General features: G+C 45.6%; 1 protein-coding gene across 3 annotated transcripts in view; it reads left to right on the forward strand.

Moving 5' to 3' along the window:
• Positions 1-4,829: 4,829 nt before the first annotated feature.
• Positions 4,830-20,086, forward strand: part of LOC138758890 (tropomyosin alpha-1 chain) — a 97,870-nt gene continuing 82,613 nt past the window's right edge. Inside the window, exon 1 of one of the 3 annotated variants that reach the window (XM_069928437.1) lies at positions 4,830-4,925. Coding sequence is in view for 2 of the 3 variants with exons in the window: in XM_069928434.1 (XP_069784535.1) it covers positions 16,688-16,801 (114 nt within the window). In the remaining variant the exon portion in view is untranslated. Of the gene's footprint in view, positions 4,926-16,269; positions 16,802-20,086 lie in introns of those variants that run through there. The other 2 variants (XM_069928434.1, XM_069928433.1) reach the window with 2 other exon arrangements.

Below are 20,086 nucleotides of genomic sequence, written 5' to 3' on the forward strand. Positions count from 1 at the left end.
ATTGACCACCGCCAGTGGGCTGATATCGCCTCAAACCGTGCATCTTGGCACCTCACAGTTTGGCGGGCAGCAACCTCCTTTGAAGAAGACCGCAGAGCCCACCTCACTGACAAAAGGCAAAGGAGGAAAAACCCAACACCCAACCCCAACCAACCAATTTTCCCCTGCAGCCGCTGCAACCGTGTCTGCCTGTCCCGCATCAGTCACAAACAAGCCTGCAGCTGACGTGGACTTTTACCCCCTCCATAAATCTTCGTCCGCGAAGCCAAGCCAAAGAGTCCTATATACACGTCTTTTTAGTTCGCAGTCTTTTGTACTCTCGTTACACATCTTCATCTCTCAGTCTATTTTGTAATTGTTCTGCAAATTTTCGTGCTTCCTCTGGATCCGAGAATAGTCTGTTTTGCTGTCCTGGAATAGATATTTTCAATACCGCTGGATGCTTTAGTATAAATTTATACCCTTTCTTCCATAAAATCGCCTTTGCTGTATTGAACTCCTTTCTCTTCTTCAGGAGTTTAAAACTTATATCTGGATAAATAAAATTTTTTTGCCCTTTGTACTCCAGTGGCTTGTTGTCCTCTCTTACTTTCTCCATTGTTTTCTCCAGTACCTTTTCTCTTGTAGTATATCTTAGGAATTTTACTAAAATGGATCTTGGCTTTTGTTGTGGTTGTGGTTTAAAGGCCAATGCTCTATGTGCCCTTTCTATTTCCATTTCTTGCTGTAGTTCTGGACATCCTAAGATCCTTGGGATCCAATCTTTATAAACTCTCTCATATTCTTGCCTTCTTCATCTTCCTTAAGGCCCACTATCTTTATATTATTTCTTCTGTTATAATTTTCCATTATATCTATTTTATGAGCTAACAGCTCTTGTGTCTCTTTAACTTTTTTATTAGATTCTTCTAATTTCTTTTTTAAGTCATCTACCTCCATTTCTACTGCTGCTTCTCGTTCTTCCACCTTGTCCATTCTTTTTCCTATTTCTGATATGGTCATATCTATTTTATTCACTTTCTCTTCTGTACTGTTTATTCTTCTTCTTAAATCACTAAATTCTTGTGCTTGCCATTCTTTAAATGAATCCATGTATTCTTTAATAAGAGAAAGTATATCCTTTATCTTGCCTTTCCCTTCTTCTATTTCACTGTACTCTTCCTCTTCCTCTTCTTCTTCCTCTGGGTTGGCCATCTGTTGTTTCTTTGTTTTCTTTTTGTTCTCTTCTTTCTTGTTTTCGTTGTCTTCTATGTTCTCCTCTTGCTGCTGCTGTTCTGTAGCTGTCATTGCCGGCTGTGGAGATCGACTCCCCAGCTGGTCGCCCCTCCCGTCGGTATGTTTTTTTGCATGCGCGGTTGCGCACTTTTACTCGGCTCAGCGAGCCATTTTTGTAGTCCACTTTCTACCGACCTGAGGGAGCGGGCTTCTCTCTCCACCGCGGGCCTCTTCGAACAGGTAAGGCCTTCTCCTTCTTCTTCCGTTGTCTTCTCTTCCTCTCTTCTTACTGTTGGTTTCGACTTTTCTTTTTTCGTCACCATCTTCTTTCCACCTTTATATTCACTTTACTTTAATTTTTATTTTTGTGCCTTTGTGCTTTCCTTTATTTTTTTCAACTTTTCTGGAGAGGGCTGGAGTTCACCGTCCGGCCACTACTCCATCACGTGACTTCCCCCATAAGTGAATTTTCCAGTTGATTGAGATCACATGTTGCATGATTGATGAATTAATGGCGAGGCTTGCCAATTTTAAACTTTCATATTTTTTAGTTATTTTTTTGCTGGTTGCTTGAATTCCAGATAGCAAGGCTTTTATTGTATAGATTTTTATTATGAATAAAGTTTATTTCTGAAATTTAAATGTCATCCAATTAAATTAAATCAAAATTTTAAAAAACTAAATCAAAATTGTTAAATTTAAAGCATTTTTAATTTTTTAAAAAATTAGACATATAGCACAGTAACAGGCCATCTTGGCCCACAAGAACATGCCACCCAATTTACATTCAATTAACCTACACCCTCAGTACATTTTGAATGGTGAGGTGAAACTGGAGTCCCCAGGGAAACCCAAACAGACACGGGGAGCACATACCAACATCTTACAGACAGCGCGGGATTCGAAAAAATGGTGTTGCGCTAGCCTTTACACCAACTGTGCCGCCCCTTGGAATATTGGTCGCATTTATTAACCAATGACCAGTGACTGGTCACCAAGAAGCAATGGCCATTAAAATATAACCATCCTCGATTGATCAGTGATATTGACTAGTAATCAATGACCATCGTCCATTACCCAGTGATCAACATCCAATGACCAGGAATCTGTGGGAAATTATTTTTTTTAAAGATATACAGCACAGTAACAGGCCCTTCCAGCCCACAACCCACATCACCCAATTAACCTACTAACCCTGTGTGTGTTTTGGAGAGTGGGAGGAAACTGGAGCACTCAAAAGAAACCCACAGAATTACAGGGACAACTTACAAACTCCTTACAATGGCAGATTCGAACCTGGGTTGCTGGCGCCGTAACGGCATTGTGCTAATCCTGCCACCCAACATTTGACCAGTACTGACAACCAGACATGATTGATTAGTATCTACTGACCAAAGGGTATTCACCATTGAAGGACGTTTAATGATCAATGGTCAATGACTGCGGGCAGGATCCGAGTGGTCAGTGCGGGTTAGCATGTGGATGTTGAGCCTTGTATTGATGCTGAGGGCTCCATGCAGGCTTTAAGCAGAGGAACCGACTGTGTGTTTATTCATATCCTGCAACTATAGAGGTCTGTGCCCAAGATGATAGCACCTGTACCATGAGGGGTTGCAGAGTCCAGGGGAGCATCAGACTGGCGCAGGGCACCAAAAATGGGGAGAACACACACCCCCTTCTCCCGTTGAGGTTAAGCATGGGATACCACCCTGCAGGATAGTGACCATGGCAATGGACCAGTGAGGGACTCAGCAGATGAAGACCCTCACCGGCTGTGGGGCTGCTGGAGACTGGCTCGTGGGAATCGGACATCGGAGCCAGGATTTGAGAGGGTGCTGAGAGCACGAATAGCTCCTGAAGGCCCTCGGATGCTGAGGGCTTCCCGATTGTATCGAAGGTTTGGATCCGGAGCTTGAGTTGCTAATGGTTTGGGCTGGAGTCTGTGCAGAGGTGTGGTAGCGCTGGAGCCGAATCACAAAGCTCATGGCATCTCTTATGGTAGGTAATATACACGTCTAGCGTGTATATTACATTTTTAATGGAAATTCAAAGGAAACCTTTGAATTTGAACCTTTAAACCTTTGTATTGGCCTTAAGACAATGGTGTATTGAGTAAGATCTTTTGGCTTTGTGTAACATCATTGACTGATGACCTGTTGCTTGTTCAACCATTTACTCAGAGACGGGAAAGAGGAAGCAGAGGGAGGGTGTGATCTAGGGCCTGAGGTCGGAGCAGAGTCCAGTATCCTGGCTTCTGCTCACGTCACTCAAAGCCTTCAGGATTAGCACCTTCCTCACTCGGATTTCCGAAGGGAGTCTAATGGTGGAGGGGTAGCAACTGTTCCCGAACCTGGTGATGCGAGTCTTGTGACACCTATACATCTTTCCTGATGACAGCAGCGAAAACAGAGTGTCTCCTGGGTGGTGCAGATGCTTGATAGCTGATGCTGCTCTCTGGCAGGCAGCTTTCCCTGTAGATTTTCTTGATGCTGAGGAGAATTTTGCCTGTGATGTCCTGGGCTGTGTCCACAACCTGTTGGAGGGCTTTCCGCTCACTGATGCCCCCAAACCAGACCATAGTGCAGCCAGTCAGCACACTTCCCACTACACATCGTCGAAGTTTGCCAGGACTTCCGATGTCATAGCGAACCTCCACAAATTCCTGAGGAAGTTGAGGTGCTGATGTGGTTTCTTCACAATGACATTCATGTGTTGGTCTTGTATCTCACTCTGTTAGTGAGATCTTGCTTTGTACAAAGTGGAGATTGTGCTGTGCAAGTGTCCCGTTGGCTGCAAGGACTTGAAAGGAGGGCCACATAAATCCACTGACGCTAGCCTCAGTGCCATCTGTGTGGAGTTTGCACCCACTCCGGTTATGGAGTGGGTTTCCTCCCATGTCCCGAGAATGTGCGGGTTCATTAACCAGCTCCTGGGGATTGTCCTGAAATATGGGTGGTGGTGGAGGGATGGAGGGGCATTGATGGATGGGTGGGGGCAGATGTTACAGGGCTGCAGAGAAAGGAGGGAGTAGTGGGATCACTCTGCTGGGGTCCAGCATGAAACCAATGGTTTGAATGGTCTGTGCAGGAAATGTCTGTAAATAGTTACTGACGGAGTGCAGGGTATGCAGAGAGTGAGGCACCCAGGGACCATTCTGGCTGGTGATGTCTGATAACCCATCATGCTGATCTGTTGCTCCCCACACTCTCCATCTCTACAACCCCATAGTCAGGCTGGAAATGCATCACCCTCTGCACCAGTGCATGCCTGTGTGCTTGACAAGGTCAGCCTCCACGCAGTTTTCTGGAATCTCAGCCTTATTAGATGAGAAAAATGACTGAATGCTATTCAAGAGGATTTGAACCACTCTGAGTAAATATTTCTGCAAATTTGCACTTTGATCCCCAGTCACCTGCAGCTCAATAATTCGACCAGCACAAGGTTAGCAGTCCTGCGTAACAGACATACATGCTGGAGAAACTCAGCAGGTCACACAGCAAACACAGGAAGTAAAGGATCACCAACCTTGGGTTGGTCAGTACAGTGGATTGCGCAACACTATTACAGTGCCAGCGACCAAGGTTCGAATCCGGTCCTGTCTGTAAGGATTCTGTCTGTACGTTCTTCCTGTGTCTGTGTGAGTTTCCTCCCATCCTTCAAATTGTAGGTTAATTTGGGTATTTGCGCAGAATGGGGTCATAGGCCAGAAGGTATGTCTACATTTTTTTTAAATATTAAGTTTTAAATATAATGTTTTGGGCTTGACCATCAGGTATAAGCAAAAGTAGGCAGGCATCTGAAGAAAAAGGTGTGGGGGAGGGGGTTGTGGGGGGTGAGGAGAGAATGGAGGAAAGGTCTAAGACGGGTAGCTTTCTGATACGAGAGAGAAGGGAAGGGGTCACGAGTTGGAGGAAAGGATTCAGAGAGAGAGAGAGAGAGAGAGAGTCTAGGACGAGGGGTTAAAGGACACTGGAGGTTGACGTTTGTGATAGTACAGACCTATCACCAATGTATATAGTTACAGTATCTAGAGTGTGCTTACAGCGATTGGCTGAGAGCTTAGCCACGCCTACTGTCTGGGCCTTAAAGTGTTGTGTCCCAAGCCAGGTCGGATCATTCCGGACTGGTCGGCCACCTGTGAAGAGCTCCTGTCTTTTGCTAATAAAAGCCTTGGTTTGGATCAACAAGTCTTTGGTTCTTTCGACGAGCTCTACAATTTTATTAGCAAAAAGAATTTTTTTAAAAAAGGGATGGAGCGTCTGACTCGGCCAGAAAAACTTGATATCGGCCCACAGTCAGCTACAGCCTTCAAAGCCTTTAAGTTCTGGCTGATGAACTTTGAAAACTTCCTAAGGCTCATTGAGGTGAAGGAGGATAACCAGCGTCTAACAGCATTGCTGTCTATGGTGTCCTTGAGAGTCTACAAGAACATCCAGGATGAGACCACTTACACTGCAGCCATAAAGGTACTGAAAGAACAGTACGATCAACCAATGAACAGAGTTCATGCCCGGCTCGTGCTTGCGTCGAGGAAGCAACAGCCCGGCAAGTCCAGCGGGGCATATTTACAAGTAGTCAAGACGTTGGGCAAGGACTGTAACTGTGTGGACAAAACTGCTGCCAAGATCACAAACGATCTCGTCCGGGATGCCTATGTGGCCGGGCTCCGATCAAACGAAGTGAGGCTGCGCTTACTCGAACAAGGGGTAGAAAAACTAGAGGACGTGGCCCGGACTGCAATCACAATGGAGGATGCAGCCTTAAAGTCAAACGAGTTCTCTAGGGACTGGACCCCACATTCTGATGAGAGTAGAGTGCCCTTCTACTCTACCACCCCCCGATATACTGACGGCTTGTCGGCTGCTGCTACACTGCCCCCTGCGAACCCAAAATGTTATTTCTGCGGGAGGGACAAGCACAGCAGGTCCCAGTGCCCAGCAAGAAAAGCCAGGTGCCAGAAGTGCCTTAAAAATGGCCACTTTGCTGCATTCTGTAGGTCTAAAATGGCTGCCGGCAAACACAGTGCCTCATGTCAAGCCCAACCGCCACTATCCTATTCAAACTCTTCTTCCCCAGAGCTCTCGTCCAATGAGAGCAAGGGCTCCCCTGCACGGCAACGCCTGACGTCACTGCCGCTGCCACCGCCACAGCCACCCCCGGAGACGACGCTACCGCTATCGCTGCCCACTCCCCTGCTGCCGCTGCCCGCGGCGCCGCCGGTGTGGCCACTGCGACCGACTGGGGACCTGCCACGGCCAACCAGGTACTCGCCCTAGTGTCCATCGCTGACGACCGCTGGGGTCTGACCGCCGCGACCGACGACCTACCCACCGCCAACCGCGAGCAACAACCCCCACTACTTACCGTTCATCCGCCGACGCCGCCACAACAGAACCTCCGGGAATACCTCCAACCTGCTCCTCCAGCATTGACTGCGTCTATGATGTCATCCTGTTGCGTGACGTCAACACGTGGAACTCCCCTCTCAACAGGATCAGTGGCTGCTTCTATAACACCAAATCAGCAATGCTCTCATCCCCTCACTGAAGCAATGGATCTGATTAAAGTGCATGGACACTACACCAATTGCTTATTTGACTCTGGGTCAACTGACAGTTTTATCCGGCCAGATCTGGCCCTCCGTTGCGGACTTGACATTATCCCCACTACCCAGAGGATCTCATTAACGACTAGGTCGCACTCGACCGGGATAAAGGGGTATTGCATCACCACCCATACTGGAAGTACAGGGCATAACAGTCACCCACTTCAAATTATTCATCCTTCCCCAATTGTGCGCCCCAGTGTTGCTGGGATTAGACTTTCAGTGTCAGTTTGAACGGTGTCCCTACACTTTGGGGGACCCCACGCCCCCCTCTCGATCTGCCATCGCCCCACTCCTGAAGCACCCGAGCAACCCGCCCCCGTGCCCCGGGGCCACTCCTGCGGCCTTTCCACACTCCGGATTGCCCCGCCAGCACTCTTCGCAAACCTCACCCCTGGCTGGAAGCCTGTGGGCATCAAAAGTCAGCAATATAGTTACGAAAACAGGCAATTCATTAGGAGTGAGGTGCGTAGATTGCTGGATGAGGGCATCTTCGAACCCAGTTCAAGTCCCTGGAGAGCCCAGGTGGTGGTTGTCAAAAACGGGGAAAAGCTACGGATGGTGGTCGACTATAGCCAGACCATTAACCGCTTCACGCTCCTGGATGCGTACCCCCTGCCACGCATCACGGATGTGGTGAACCAGATTGCCCAATACCGCATATTCTCCACCACTGACCTACGTTCAGCCTACCACCAGCTCCCGATCCGCTGTGAGGACCGACCATTCACGGCCTTCGAAGCAAATGGGCGGCTGTATCAATTTCTCAGGGTACCATTCAGTGTCACGAATGGTGTCGCGGTCTTCCAGCGGGAAATGGACCAAATGGTGGACCAGAACGGGCTAACCGCTACCTTCCCGTATCTGGACAATGTCACCATCTGCGGCCATGACACACAGGACCATGACGCCAACCTAGACAAATTTCTTCAAACTGCCGGTCGGCTGAACCTGACCTACAATTTTGACAAGTGTGTCTTCTGGACCACATGACTCTCGATTCTAGGTTGCGTGGTGGAGAACGGGGTAGTGATGCCAGATCCTTACCCCCCCACCCCCCCATACCCAGAAAGCGCTCAAACGCTGCCTGGGCTTTTTCTCATATTACGCCCAATGGGTTCCACACTACGCCGACAAGGCGCGTCCTCTTATCAAGACCACCTCCTTTCCCCTCTTGACTGAAGCCAGAGCGGCTATATAACGAATCAAATCCGACATCGCCGCTGCAACGCTGCACGCGATCAATGAGTCTGTCCAGTTTCAAGTCGAAACTGACTTCGCCCTAGCTACGGGCCGGTCGGCCTGTAGCCTTCTTCTCCAGAACCCTCCAGGGTCCAGAGAGTTGACACTCCTCGGTCGAGAAGGAGGCCCAGGCCATAGCTGAAGCGGTGCGTCGTTGGAGACATTACCTCGCTGGACTGTGCTTTACACTGTTGACTGATCACCGCGTGGTCTCCTTCATGTTCAGCAACACCCAGCGAGGTAAGATAAAAAAACGACAAAATCGCCAGATGGAGAATCGAACTCTCCACCTTTAACTATGACATCCTGTACTGGCCTGGTAAGCTCAACGACCCACCTGACACGCTCTCCAGGGGGATGTGCGCCAGCGTACAGATGGACATACTACAGAAACTCCATGAGATGCTCTGTCATCCAGGGGTCACTAGGTTTGCCACTTTGTGAAGGCACGCAACCTACCCTACACAGTCGAGAAGATTCGCTCCATGACCCGAGCCTGTTCGGTGTGCGCTGAATGCAAGCCCCACTTCTTCCATCCGGGGAACTCCCACGTTATCAAAGCCAGTCGCCCCTTCAAGCGTCTTAGCGTAGACTTTAAGGGGCCCCTACCGTCGACCAACCGTAATAACTACATCCTTACGGCCATCGACAAGTACTCCCGCTTCCCATTCGCTGTGCCCTGCCCAGACACCACCGCCACCTCAGTAATACAGGCCCTTCACAATATCTTCGCCATTTTCGGGTACCCCAATTCCATCCACAGTGATAGGGGGTCCTCATTCATGAGTGCAGAGCTGCAACAGTACCTTCTGGAGTGCGGTATCGCTTCAAGCAGGACCACCAGCTATAACCCACACGGTAACGGCCAGGTCGAGAGGGAGAATGCCATCATCTGGAGAGCGGTTACACTGGCTCTCCAGTCTAAAGGTCTCCCCACCTCTCACTGGCAGGAGGTTCTCACTAGTGTCTTACACTCCATCCGCTCCCTCCTATGTACCGCAACAAATGCCACCACCCACGAAAGGATGTTCCTTTTGCTGAGGAAATCCGAATCAGGAACCACTGTACCGGCATGGCTCACTGTCCCTGGCCCCGTCCTTTTGCGACGCGGGTCGACCGAGTGACTCTACTCCACGCGAACCCGCATTATGCCTACGTTAAGTTCCCAGACGGGCGGGAGGACACTGTTTCAGTGCGGGACCTAGCTCAGGAAGCGGTAGGCCCAGAAAGCTCCCCCAACCCAACCTTCCCCAACTCTTTATTCCCCAGGCCCCGTGCCGGAACTGAAGGACCAACAGCACTCCAACGACCCAGGCCACCCTGCCAACAACACGGCTGGGGAATTGAGCGAAGGAGCGGTCACACCCGACGAGCCCGCTGGCGACACCACTCCAGCGACCCCAATCCCGGCACCACGGCGGTCATGCCGGATAGTCAGACCCCCTGACCGCTACAGTCCTTAACCTACCCCTTCCTTCCCTTCTCCCTCTTCAGCCCTTCCACCCCAGGGTCAGTTCTCCAAGAAGGGGTGAATGTGATAGTACAGACCTATCACCAATGTATATAGTTACAGTATCTAGAGTGTAATGACTGTGCTTACAGCGATTGGCTGAGAGCTTAGCCACGCCTACTGTCTGGGCCTTAAAGGGTTGTGTCCCTAGCCAGGTCGGATCATTCCGGACTGGTCGGCCACCTGTGAAGAGCTCCTGTCTTTTGCTAATAAAAGCCTTGGTTTGGATCAACAAGTCTTTGGTTCTTTCGACGAGCTCTAAAAGAAAGGTTGTCTATTGTAAAAGGGAGTAGCTTATTTTGCGTCAATATTAGTTTTGGTGATTGATAATTTATTTTATTTCTTTCTACATGAATCTTCTTCCAAATATTGAGGAGATGATGTAATACTGGAGAAGTTCTATGTTGTACCAATTTTTCGTCCCATTTATATAATATGTGTTCAGGTATCTTTTCCCCTATTTTATCTAATTCTAATCTCGTCCAGTCTTGTTTTTCCCTTGTTTGATAAAAATCTGATAGGTATCTTAATTGTGCTGCTCTATAATAATTTTTGAAGTTTGGCAATTGTAAGCCTCCTTGTTTATACCATTCTGTTAATTTATCTAGTGCTATCCTCGGTTTCCCCCCTCTCAATAAAAATTTCCTTATTATTTTCTTTAACTCTTTGAAGAATTTTTCTGTCAGTTGTATTGGCAATGCCTGAAATAAGTATAGTATCCTTGGAAATATGTTCATTTTAATACAGTTTATCCTTCCTATCAGTGTTAGTGGTAGATCTTTCCAATGCTCTAAATCGTCCTGTAATTTTTTCATTAGTGGATTGTAATTGAGTTTATATAATTGGCCTAGATTTTTGTTTATTTGTACACCTAGGTATCTTATTGCCTGCATTTGCCATCTGAATGGAGATTCCTTCTTAAATTTTGAGAAATCCGCATTATTCATAGGCATTGCTTCACTTTTATTTACGTTTATCTTGTAGCCCGACACTTCTCCATATTCCTTCAATTTCTTATATAATTCTTTTATTGATAGTTCTGGTTCTGTTAAGTACACTATAACATCATCCGCAAATAGACTGATTTTATATTCCCTGTCTTTTATTTTTATTCCTTTTATATTATTATCTATTCTTATCAATTCTGCTAGTGGTTCTATAGCTAGCGCAAACAATAAAGGTGATAGTGGGCATCCCTGCCGCGTTGACCTGCTTAAGTTAAATTGCTTTGATACATGTCCATTTACTGTCACTTTCGCTAACGGTCCCTTATATAATGCTTTAATCCAATTAATATACTTCTCCGGTAAACTAAATTTTTGCAATACTTTGAACAAATAATTCCATTCTACTCTGTCAAAGGCCTTCTCTGCGTCTAAAGCAACTGCTACTGTAGGTGCTTTATTCCCTTCTACTGCATGAATTAAGTTAATAAATTTACAAATATTGTCTGTTGTGCGTCTTTTTTTGATAAATCCAGTTTGGTCTAAATTTACCATTTTCGGTACCTGTTCTGCTAATCTGTTTGCTAATAGTTTAGCTATTATCTTATAATCTCTGTTTAGCAAAGATATTAGTCTATATGACGCTGGTGAGAGTGGATCTTTCCCTTGTTTTAGTATTACTGTAATTATTGCTGTTTTACATGAATCTGGTAAGTTTTGTGTCTCATCAATCTGGTTGATTACATCCAGGAGGCGCGGTATTAATAAGTCTTTAAATGTTTTGTAGAATTCTATTGGAAATCCATCCTGTCCTGGTGTCTTATTATTTGGTAATTTTTTTATTATCTCTTGTATTTCTACTGTTCCAAATGGTTCTGTTAATTTATTTTGTTCCTCTATTTGTAGTTTTGGTAGTTCAATTTTAGTCAAAAATTCATCTATTTTCCCTTCTTTCCCTTCGTTTTCAGTTCGGTATAATTGTTCATAGAATTCTCTAAAGTTTTCCTTAATTTCTTTTGGATTATATGTAATTTGTTTGTCTTTTTTCCTTGATGCCAATACCATTTTCTTAGCTTGCTCTGTCTTAAGCTGCCATGCTAGGATTTTGTGCGTTTTTTCACCTAGTTCATAATATTTCTGTTTTGTCTTCATTATATTCTTCTCTATCTTATATGTTTGTAATGTTTCATATTTTATTTTTTTATCTGCCAATTCTCTTCTTTTAGTTGTATCTTCCTTCATTGTTAATTTTTTTTCTATGTTTACTATTTCCCTTTCCAACTGCTCTGTTTCCTGATTATAGTCCTTCTTCATCTTGGTTACATAACTTATTATTTGCCCTCTAATGAATACTTTCATTGCGTCCCATAGTATAAACTTATCTACCACTGATTCCGTATTTACTTCAAACTACATTTTTAATTGTTTTTCAATAAATTCTCTAAAATCCTGTCTTTTAAGTAGCATGGGGTTTAATCTCCATCTATACATTCTTGGAGGGATGTCCTCTAGCTTTACTGTCAATATTAAGGGTGAATGGTCCGATAGTATTCTAGCTTTATATTCTGTTTTTCTTACTCTATCCTGCATACTAGCTGATAACAAAAATAGGTCTATTCTTGAGTATGTTTTATGTCTAGTCGAGTAGTATGAGTATTCCTTTTCTTTTGGGTTTTGTTTCCTCCATATATCCAAAAGTTTCATTTCTTGCATTGATTTAATTATAAATTTCGTTACTTTGTTCTTCCTGTTAATTTTTTTCCCTGTTTTATCCATATTTGGATCCAAATTCAGGTTGAAATCCCCTCCTATTAGTATGTTCCCTTGCGTATTAGCTACCTTCAAAAAGATATCTTGCATAAACTTTTGATCTTTTTCGTTAGGTGAATATATATTAAGTAGATTCCAAAACTCCGAATATATCTGACATTTTATCATAACATATCTCCCTGCTGTATCTATTATTTCCTCTTCTATTTTAAATGGCACCTCTTTACTAATTAATATAGCCACTCCTCTTGCTTTTGAATTATACGATGCTGCTGTTACATGTCCTACCCAATCTCTCTTTAATTTCTTGTGCTCCAATTCAGTTAAGTGTGTTTCTTGGACAAATGCTATATCAATTTTTTCCTTTTTCAGTAAATTTAGTAGTTTCTTCCTTTTAATTTGGTTATGTATTCCATTAATATTTAAAGTCATATAGTTCAGCGTAGCCATTTTATATTTTGTTTATCTTCTCTTTCCGTTTTTCCATCATTACCTTTCCTCCTTTTCCATTTCTGTTTTCTTATTTTCAACTCTTTATAAGACAACATTCCTACAACATCCAACATTTTCCTTATTCTCCTATTTCTATCTTATTTATCCCCAATCTCCCCTTCCCCTCCTGAGTTGTCCTTTATCCCTTGTCGGACAACCACATCTCCCCTCTCCATTTGGATTTGCGAATCCACTCGCAAGCGTCAACTGATTTTGCAGTGACCACTATTTCCCCCCACCCAGCCCCCCCAGAAAAGATTTCACTTTTCATATGTCACAAAGGTCACTCTTTTAATTCCCTCCTTATTCTTTCTATTCCATTACCTTCCCTTATTAATTCTTGTCTATACTATCTATATTTTCCTCTAAGTACAGCTACATTCACGTATGCACATTGTCTCTATTCACTCTTATACCTCTTTACCCGCATACATATCAATCGTGATCATTTTTACTCTCATTACCCGTCTTCATCCCTCAGTCTATTTTTGTCTTTACCCACGTACATATCAATCGTGATCATTTTTACTCTCATTACCCGTCTTCATCCCTCGGTCTATTTTTGTAATTGTTCTGCAAATTTTCGTGCTTCTTCTGGATCCGAGAATAGTCTGTTTTGTTGTCCTGGAATAAATATTTTCAATACCGCTGGATGCTTTAGTATAAATTTATACCCTTTCTTCCATAAAATCGTCTTTGCTGTATTGAACTCTTTTCTCTTCTTTAGGAGTTCAAAACTTATATCTGGATAAATGAAGATTTTTTGCCCTTTATACTCCAGTGGTTTGTTGCCCACTCTTACTTTTTCCATTGTCTTCTCCAGTACCTTTTCTCTTGTAGTATATCTTAGGAATTTTACTAAAATAGATCTTGGATTTTGTTGTGGTTGTGGTTTAGAGGTCAATGCTCTATGTGCCCTTTCTATTTCCATTTCTTGCTGTAGTTCTGGACATCCTAGGGTCTTAGGGATCCACTCTTTTATAAACTCTCTCATATTCTTGCCTTCTTCATCTTCCTTAAGGCCCACTATCTTTATGTTATTTCTTCTGTTATAATTTTCCATTGTATCTATTTTTTGAGCTAGTAGTTCTTGTGTCTCTTTAGTTTTTTAATTAGATTCCTCCAATTTCTTTTTTAAGTCTTCTACCTCCATTTCTGCTGCTACTGCCCGCTCTTCCATCTTGTCCATTTTCTTTCCCATTTCTGTTAAGGTCATATCTATTTTATTCACTTTCTCTTCTGTGTTGTTTATTCTTCTTCTTAAATCATTAAATTCCTGTGTTTGCCATTCTTTAAATGACTCCATGTATCCTCTAACAAGAGAAAGTATATCCTTTACCTTGCCTTTCCCTTCTTCTTCTAATTCACTGTACTCTTCCTCTTCTTCTTCCTCTGGGTTGGCCATCTGTTGTTTCTTTGTTGCCCTTTTCTTCTCTTCTTTCTTGTTTCCATTGTCTTCTGTGGTCTCTTCTTGCTGCAGGTGTTCTGCAGCTGTCGTTGCCAGCTGTGGAGATCGACTCCCCAGCTGGTCCCCCCTCCCGTCGGTGTGTTTTTTTTCATGCGCGGTTGCGCACTTTTACTCGGCTCTGCGAGCCATTTTTGTAGTCCTATTTCTACCGACCTGAGGAAGCAGGCTTCTCTCTCCACATCGGGCCTCTTCGAACAGGTAAGGCCTTCTCTTTCTTGCTCCGTTGTCTTCTCTTCCTCTCTTCTTACCGTTGATTTTGATTTTTCTTTTTTTGTCGCCATCTTCTTTCCACCTTTATACTCACTTTTATTTAACTTTTATTTCTGTGCCTTTGTATTTTCTCTCGTTTTTCCCGACTTTTCTGGAGAGGGCTGGAGTTCACCGTCCGGCCACTACTCCATCACGTGACTCCTCCAATAAAGAGTATCCTGATGCATCTTTGCTGTCCAGGTGTTCCAGGGCTTTGTGAGATGGCATCCGCCATAGACCTGTTACTATGATAGACGAACTGGAACATATCCATGCCACCGCTCAGACAGGTGCTGATGTGCTTCAACACCATCCTCTCCAAACTCTTCACCACTGTGGATGTGAGTGCCACTGGTCAATTGTCATTTAGGCAGATTACCACACTCTTCTTGGGCACCAGTATGATAGACATCTGTTTGAAACAGGTGGGCACCATGCCCTGTCAGAATGAAATGTTGAAGATATCTGTGAATGTAATGGCCAGTTGATCAGCACAGGTTTTCAGTACTTGGCTGGGTACTCCATCCAGTCCAGATGCTTTCCTTCGATTCAGTATCCAGGTCATCTCTGGATACTGATAGTAGAGGATCATCAGGGGCTGTGGGAGTGCACAGTAGTTCTTCCTTGTTCTGGTGGTCAAATGGGGCATGGATGGCATTGAGCTCATCTGGGATTGGGGAAAGAGGAAATGGGGACAGAGGGAATGGGAGGGGGTGAGGGAGATAATGGGAAGTGGGGAGAGAGAGTGTGGGAAAGGAGAGGAAAAATGGAAAGAGAGAGCAAATAATAAGGGTTAGGGGAAACAGGAAGAGGATAGGAGAGAAATAGGGAGGGGGAACGACGAAGGGATGGAAGGGAAATGGGGAGTGAGAGTAGAAGTGAGGAGAAATGTGAACAGTGTGGTAAACCACTGTATGTATATATTTATCTGTTTGAACACACCCATTGGCTTTGTTCTATAGCGAAGGAAAGCCTGTCAGTTTGCTCAACTTCAATCTATTGGAGTCATTAAAAGTGCGTCAACTTTGTTCGCTATAGAACAAAGGCTCGTCCATGCTCCTCGACTGTCCTGAATTGGGGAGGGGACTGTGGAACAGTCACTTTTATTCAGGAGTCTGTGGGGAGGTGCCACAGGTACAGTCGACCAATGGGTGTGTCCAAAGAGATAAATATACACATCCAGTGGTTTACCACAGACAGTGAGTAAGAAGTGGGATTGATCCTATCCTGAGAACTTTCAGCTGTAGAGAGAGAATGTAAAAAGGGAGGATGGAGAATGAGAGAGAAGGGAACGAGAGTGTGGAGACTGGAGGACGATACAGGGCGAGGGAAGCATGATCTGCCCCATTACTGATTGCATGTCCTGCCCCATTACTGATTGCATGTCCTGCCCCGTTACTGATTGCATGTCCTGCCCCGTTACTGATCGCATGTCCTGCCCCGTTACTGATTGCATGTCCTGCCCCGTTACTGATCGCATGTCCTGTCCTTGTTACTAATCACATATCCTGTCCCCGTTGCTGCCTGTCCTGTCCTGCCACTGACGCATGTTCTGGCTTTTGTCCCTGATGTTGTTGAGTTGGGCACGGGGACCTTCCCTGGTGAAGCTGTCAGTGTATGTGTTGCTGTTTTTCCTGCTGTGGCCGTTTCACTGTGGTGCCTGTAACCTTGCTGACTGTACAGTGTGACCGAGTGTGGCCACTCACTGTTTGCCTGCTCTTTTCATTTCTAGAAATAGATGATCTTTGCTGATTGTGTAAAGCTGATCCCTAAAAAGGTTATAGATCAGTTTCAGGCTGAGATGACCCTGCAGCAGGAGGATGAAGGCTCTTACCACCACGTCCTTGAGTGGTGTTGGTGAGGTTAGTTGGAAGGGATATCGACACCACCTCCCCTCTCACAACCTGTCAGTCAGGTTTAAAATATAGCAACGTGATCTGCTGCAGAATAAACAGCCAAAATATGGGCATCAGCCAAGAACAGCTGATTACACCAGCTCATTCCAGAGAACCGTCCATTCCAAGGCTCTGAGGCCATCCAGGGAGAACAGGGAACCCTTCCAGAGACTCGATCCCTTTCCTTTAAGGAACTGGCAGCCAGTGATTAGGAGCCTGCCTTACTCAGTCCCTCTCACTCCGTGTCCGAGCACCGCTCCATTCACATCCTCGCCCGAGCCCACACCACCCACAGCCATGGAAGCCATCAAGAAGAAAATGCAGATGTTGAAGCTGGACAAGGAGAATGCCATCGACCGGGCAGAACAGGCAGAGGCTGACAAGAAGGCAGCTGAGGACAAGTTCAAACAGGTCAATCCAGGGGGCGGCTGGGAGGTGGAAGGAGTGTGTGTGTGTGTGTGTGTGTGTGTGTGTGTGTGTGTGTGTGTGTGTGTGTGTGTGTGTGTGTGTGTGTGTGTGTGTGGGGTGGGGGGGTGGGGGGGATATATATGTCTGTGTCTATCAGTGTGTGTGTCTGCGGGGGGAGTGTGTGTGTTTCTGTATGTGTGGAATGTGGTTGTGGTTTTGTGTGTGTGTGTGTGTGTGTAGTGTGCAGTGTGTATGTATGTGTGTGTGATGGGAAATGTGTGCGTACATGTGTGTGGGGGGTGGGAGTGTGTGTGTCTGTTAGGGGAGTGTATGTGTGGTTGGGTGTGTGGGTGCGTGTGTGGGTTTGTGTGTGAGTGTGGATGTGGGTATGTTTGTTTTTGTGTGTGTGGGTACTGTGCAATGTGTCTAGGGCTATCTAATGATGTGTACTGGTGAATAGTGGGACTGTGTGCTTGTGTATTCTAGGTCTACATACAGTTGTGTCCTGATCTGTGTATTGAATTGTTGGTCTGTGTAATCATGTGCGGTGATCTGTGTACTAGTGTGTGTTGGTATGTATACTGATGTATATGGGCCTGTGTACTGGTGTGTGCTGGTCTGTTCTAGTGAATACTGGGCTGTTTACTGATGAATGCTGATCTGTGTACTGATATATTGGTCTGTGTAATAGCATGTGTGCTAATCTGCGTATTGGTGTATGTTGGACTGTGTACTGGTAAGTACTGGTCTATATACTGCTATGTGTTGGAGCTCTGTGGTACTGTTGTGTGCTGGTCTGTGTACTGGTGTGTGCTGGGCTGTGTACTGATGTGCTGGTCTGTATATTGATGTACTGGTCTGTGCATTGACATGCTGGTCTGTTAACTGGTGTTTGTTGGGCTGTGTACTGGTGCAAGCTGATCTGTGTACTGGTGAATGCTGGTCTGTTTACTGGTGTTTGTTGGGCAATGTACTGGTGCAAGCTGATCTGTGTACTGGTGCATGCTGGTCTATATATTGTTGTGTGCTGGTCCGTACTGATGCATATTGGCCTGTGTATTTGTGCATGCTGGTCTGTATACTGTTGTGCTGGTCTGTGTACTGGTATGCTGGTCTGTACTGGTGCATGCTGGTCTGTGTACAGGTGCATGCTGGTCTGTGCACTGGTGTGTGTACTGGTGTACTTGTCTATGTACTGATGTGTTGGTCTGTGTACTAATGTGTGCTGGTCTGTGTACTAGTGTGTGCTGGTCTGTGTACTGATGTGCTGGTCTGTGTACTAGTGTGTGTACTGGTGTACTTGTCTATGTACTGATGTGTTGGTCTGTGTACTAATGTGTGCTGGTCTGTGTACTAGTGTGTGCTGGTCTGTGTACTGATGTGCTGGTCTGTGTACTGATGTGCTGGTCTGTCTACTAGTGTGTGCTGGTCTGTGTACTGATGTGCTGCTCTGTGTACTCGCACCTATTTGTCTGTATACTGGTGCATGGTGGTCTATGTACTGCTGTGTACTGGTCAGGTACATGCCATATCTTGCACAAGGCAGCGGTGTAACTAGGATCTGGTGCACAGCAGTGGCCATGGGTCTTCCTCGATGTGGGATGGACTGGGTTATGGGGACAGGACAGGTCTGGTTTTGAACCTGCGCTATCAACAGTTCTAATCCATCTCTATACCTGATTCAGCTGAAGCTCTTTGGAGGGAGCATCTGCAAAGCTGAGAACGCCCCTCTATTCTGAGACACAGTGTTGATCAAAGCCGAAAAGGAATTGGTCAGAACTGTTACAAGTTCCATACACTGTATTTGAAAACAATGAAACAATGGAGGAAAACCTAAATGGGAGGCCACTCAGCAGGAAGACAACCGCGTGTAAACACAGATGACTCCACTTAAACACGACCACAAGACTGAGGACCCATAGAAAAGAGAAAATTAGAGAGAAATAAAGGAGAGAGAATGTGAGGGAGATAAGGAAGAGTGAGTCAGATGGGGAAAGAGAGGTGGCATGAGAGAAAGATTGAGGTGGGAGGGATTGGACAATCTATCACTGAGAGTAACCGACAAAATCCTCGCCATCTGCACATTGCAAAGGGAGATGCCATGGCAGTCAGTGCCGGGAAGTTGCAGGCAGACACTCAGGGAAGAGTGGCCTAGGTTTCTCCAGGGACTGAGCTGTCAGACCCCGTGGAGGATGTCTGCACTGAGCCGGCGGGACTGGGCAAGGCCTCTGCAGTGTGAAGATCATCCCTTCCCTTTTATGACAATCTTCTCATGGGCTGTTCCTGTGAGAATGTCAGGGTTCCAGTTAGATCAGCGAGGACAGCCGGGGCAATCCCTCTGATCACTGGAGGGTGCTCAATCTGTACAGTTGTGGGTTCACCTCTGGCAATGTGGGTTCATTTCCAGCAGTGTGGGTTCATGGCTGGAAGTGTTGGTTCACCACCAGCAGTATGGGTTCACCGCTGGCAATGTGGGTTCACCACTGGAAATATTAGTTCACCACTGGCAATGCGGGTTCACCGCTGGCAATATGGGTTCACCACTGACAGTGTTAATTCACCACTGGCAATGTGGGTTCACCGCTGGCAATATGGGTTCACCAGAATGGTGTGAGCTCCATGCGTGTGTGAGACCTGACAACAGTGGAACTCACAGCCCACAGGATGATATCGCTGAACTCACTGCCCACTTAAGAGGATACTCACTGGCCAGTGTGTGTTCACATTGAGTGTGAGGTCACAGACAGGGGATCACCTCACTGCGTACATGTAAAGACAGCAAGTGTGAGTGTGACTTCACTCACCATGACTGGAAGTACACTGAGTGAAAAGTCATGCCAATAAGCGTGAACTCACTAACTGTGAGTGTTTATGAACTTAGAGATCACATGTGTGTGCACCCTGACAGAGAGTGAACTCACTGGCAAGGAATGTGAGTAAACTGAATTTAAGCATGAATTACAGGTCCTGAGTGTGAACAGGGCTGCAGGTCTGACTGAGTAGGGACGTTCCACTGACTGTATCGAAGGGCTGGGTGGGTCATGCCTCGATTATGAACTACTGACTATGAATGTGATCACATGGATTGTGACTGAAACTCACTCACAGAAAGTATGAACTCATGACTGCATCCATGGATACACAGAAGCTCAATGGAGTGTGAGCATATGGGCTGTGTGTGTGAACAAGGATGTGTGTTTACAGACTGACAGGATGAACAATGAGTGTGAAGTACAAGGGTGTTTTCACACTGACAGGATGAACAGTGAGTGTGAACAAATTGACCAG

This window comes from Narcine bancroftii, chromosome 3 (genome assembly GCF_036971445.1).
Source record: "Narcine bancroftii isolate sNarBan1 chromosome 3, sNarBan1.hap1, whole genome shotgun sequence".
In the NCBI taxonomy this organism is placed as follows: domain Eukaryota; kingdom Metazoa; phylum Chordata; class Chondrichthyes; order Torpediniformes; family Narcinidae; genus Narcine; species Narcine bancroftii.